General features: G+C 45.5%; 1 protein-coding gene across 1 annotated transcript; it reads right to left on the bottom strand.

Moving 5' to 3' along the window:
• Nucleotides 1–645: 645 nt before the first annotated feature.
• On the bottom strand, nt 646–1,338 carry LOC139461531 (uncharacterized). Its single transcript, XM_071243015.1, has one exon. It carries the CDS (start codon nt 1,336–1,338, stop codon nt 646–648), a length of 693 nt encoding a protein of 230 aa, XP_071099116.1.
• Nucleotides 1,339–3,924: the final 2,586 nt, after the last annotated feature.

The raw sequence follows: 3,924 nt of genomic DNA, 5'->3' as shown, positions 1-3,924 counted from the left end.
GCGGGGTCGGATCAGGGTAGAATGGCTTGAATGGGGATTGGGTGGGGGTGTCAATGGTGTTTGGAGTGGGAATGGGGATAGGGGTCAGTGGGGGTAGGAACTGAGGTGGGTGTCGGAGTTGGCGTACCGAAGGGGGTGGATTGGGGTTTGGACGTCGGAGTAGGGCTAGGGTTGAGGTTATAGTAAAGGATGTGATCGGAGGCGGTCGGAGTAGGGTAGGAGGTTTGGGTGTGGGTTGGATGGTGTTTGGAGTGAGAATGTAGACAGGGGTCGAAGTAGGGGTAGGAAATGAGGTGAGTGTCGGAGTTGAGTTGAGTTTGGAGGTCGGAGTAGGGCAGGGGTTGGGGTTTTAGTAAAGGATGTTAGAGGAGCTGACGTGGTGTAGGAGTGGAGTTTGGAGGTCGGAGTTAGGCTGGGGGTCGGGGTTGGGGTTATAGGAAAGGATGTGGTCGGAGTGGAGTTTGGAGGTCGGAGTAGGGCAGGGATTGGGGTTGTAGTAAAGGATGTAAGAGGAGCTGACGTTGTGTCGGAGTGGAGTTTGGAGGTCGGAGTAGGGCAGGGGTTGGGGTTGTAGTAAAGGATGTAAGAGGAGCTGACGTGGTGTCGGAGTGGAGTTTGGAGGTCGGAGTAGGGCAGGGGTTGGGATTATAGTAAAGGATGTGAGAGGAGCTGACGTTGTGTAGGAGTGGAGTTTGGAGGTCGGAGTAGGGCAGGGATTGGGGTTGTAGTAAAGGATGTAAGAGGAGCTGACGTTGTGTCGGAGTGGAGTTTGGAGGTCGGAGTAGGGCAGGGGTTGGGGTTGTAGTAAAGGATGTAAGAGGAGCTGACGTGGTGTCGGAGTGGAGTTTGGAGGTCGGAGAAGGGCAGGGATTGGGGTTGTAGTAAAGGATGTAAGAGGAGCTGACGTTGTGTCGGAGTGGAGTTTGGGGGTCGGAGTAGGGCAGGGGTTGGGGTTGTAGTAAAGGATGTAAGAGGAGCTGACGTGGTGTCGGAGTGGAGTTTGGAGGTCGGAGTAGGGCAGGGGTTGGGATTATAGTAAAGGATGTGAGAGGAGCTGACGTTGTGTAGGAGTGGAGTTTGGAGGTCGGAGTAGGGCAGGGATTGGGGTTGTAGTAAAGGATGTAAGAGGAGCTGACGTGGTGTCGGAGTGGAGTTTGGAGGTCGGAGTAGGGCAGGGGTTGGGATTATAGTAAAGGATGTGAGAGGAGCTGACGTTGTGTAGGAGTGGAGTTTCGAAGTCGGAGTTATGCTCGGGTTCGGAGTTGGGGTTATAGGAAAGGATGTGGTCGTAATGGAGGGCGAGGTCGCATCGAAGATAGAATCAATGCTTCTGAACATTTTCCCAGGAAAAAAGTGACGCGATTAAAAAAAAATATTCCTGTTAAATTTGAATCCACATTTCAAAATATATAATGTATTGTAACAAAATACCTGGGGCCACTGGGATATTTGATACATGACCACAACAATACATTTCAACAGTCAGTGAATCTACACAATACAACAACATTATTTCGTAATTGGATATGGTGTGGTGTGTACTCATTGTATCATCTGATGCGGAACAGGGATTATATTGTACACACAATGCCTTGTGGTTGAAGTAGAGAAACGTGTCTGTCAACAATTAACAAACGAAACGATATCACATTAAATATGATGAAATATTAAACTGGGTTTGTTCAACTACCATACGGCGCGTACCAGGGTTTCCGTGACAAACAACCCTGTATTGTGACAAGACAGTCACAGGTACAGCTGTTTGTCACGCTTGGGTGAGATTTTGTCGGAACTCTCCGAGAACAAGGACTATCTATAACCCAGGAGTAGCTTCACATTTCTTAGAAGGATTTCGTCGGAAAATGCGGACATGTGCCCGTTTGTGTCACGCCACCTCCCCATGCATGGCCTGAAGGTGAAGGTCGGATTTTATGCTTCACGAGAGACTTGCTTGCTTGATAAATAACATGTCTGTTATATGTCTCATATGGACGGAAAGTGGTGTTAGAAGATTTTGTTTAAGGTACATACATACATACATACATACACACACACACACACACACACACACACACACACACACACACACACACACACACACACACACACACACACACACACACACACACACACACACACACACACACACATACATACATACATGTGAATAATCGAGTCCAGACCAGATAATCCAGTACATACATACATACATACATACATACATACATACATACATACATACATACATACATACATACATACATACATACATACATACATACATACATACATACATACATACATACATACATACATACATACATACCTACATACATTCCGGCGGTCTGTGAATAATCGAGTCCAGACCAGACAATCCAGTGACTGACATCATGAGCACCGACCCAGGCAATTAGGATACGATGACATGCATCAACCACGTCAGCGAGTCTGACCACCCAATCCCGTTAGTCGCCTCTTACGACAAGCATGGGTTGCTCAATGTACATGTAATCACATTTGAGTGAGTGAGTTGGGTTTAACATTATTCCAGATATATCGCGGTGTGTCAGCTTAATGTGGGAGGAAAGCCTGAAGTGATGCAGGTCTCAGACGTTTACCACTTCGGTGATACCCACGAGCACGGGGATGGTCGTGACAAACCTAGAAACATAATCGGGGCGAACATGGATTCGAGCCCACAATCATAGGTTTCTGGCGTGCCCAAGGGACGCAACTCTGCACAGCGAATCGCGGACCTTAGACACCTCACTCAGCAGTTTCCAACAATGTCAGTCATACATGTTAATGATCGCTTGGAAAAGTTCGTAGAAACGCACCCGTTCACTCGCCAGTAACAGAAAAAATACTTGCTGTAAAAAGTTCCGGTGCATCACTGACTGTCATGGTAAATAATATACAAACGCAAACAAATATCGATTTTGCAACATAACAATATGTTGATATCCATGGAACTTGAATTCATCATGACAGTGTCAACACATGTCTTCTGTCAACCTCATCTGAGGTCAATTGTTAGTTCACATGTAAAATTCTAACGGCCTCGGAGGAGCCCCAGGTGCAAAACTAGTTGTGACTTTGGGGATCATATCCTATACGTAAAGTACGTGCAATGTACATGTAAATCACATGTAAAGTACGTACAATATATATGTAATCACATGTAAAGTACGTACAATATATATGTAATCACATGTAAAGTACGCGCAAAGTACATGAAATCACCTTCTGAGACATTGATGGAATACTTCGCAATAGTCCCCGTGAGTGATATTGCCGAAATAGTGCTAAATGGTCCCCCCGAAATAGTGCTAAATGGTCCCCCGTCATTATATTGCTGAAATATTTCTGCATAGTCCCTTCTGTGATAATGCTGGAATGATTCTAAATAGTCCCTTTTGTGATATTGCTGGAATATTTCTAAATAAGCCCTTCTGTGATATTTCTCGAATAGTTCTAGATCACCAGACCCCCCCCCCCCCCCCCCCCCACACACACACACACCACCACACACACACACACACACACACACAAATACACACCCCAGCCGTGACTGTGTGACATAGTGTTAAAGGGCATTTACCCAACTCCCACATTCACTTTTTAAGAATATATAATTCCTAAAACTTAGCATTTTCATTGTCGAATCTTGATACGGTGACACTTTATACCTCGAAACTGATACTGATAATCACAGTGACAGTGTATTGCTTCCCATCACCCCACGTGTAGGACTTCGTGCCCGTATACACGTCGCATCAGCGTTTACGTCAAAGATTAGTGTTTATTTTTTTAGAATCTCACTAAACTTAGAAAAGCTGTCTTAAAATAGGCACCAAGGTGAAGGTGCGGAGGAAAGGTCCAGCTAGATTCTATTATACCATAATACATGTCTTAGAAATAACG

The sequence above is a fragment of the Haliotis cracherodii genome, unplaced genomic scaffold, assembly GCF_022045235.1.
Source record: "Haliotis cracherodii isolate W230 unplaced genomic scaffold, xgHalCrac1.p SCAF_15, whole genome shotgun sequence".
Taxonomy (NCBI): Eukaryota; Metazoa; Mollusca; class Gastropoda; order Lepetellida; family Haliotidae; genus Haliotis; species Haliotis cracherodii.
This window is presented reverse-complemented; position numbering and strand designations above follow the sequence as displayed.

Excerpts from the sequence above, each read along its gene's own strand:
- LOC139461531 (XM_071243015.1), bottom strand. The coding sequence starts at position 1,338 with ATGTTCAGAAGCATTGATTCTATCTTCGATGCGACCTCGCCCTCCATT.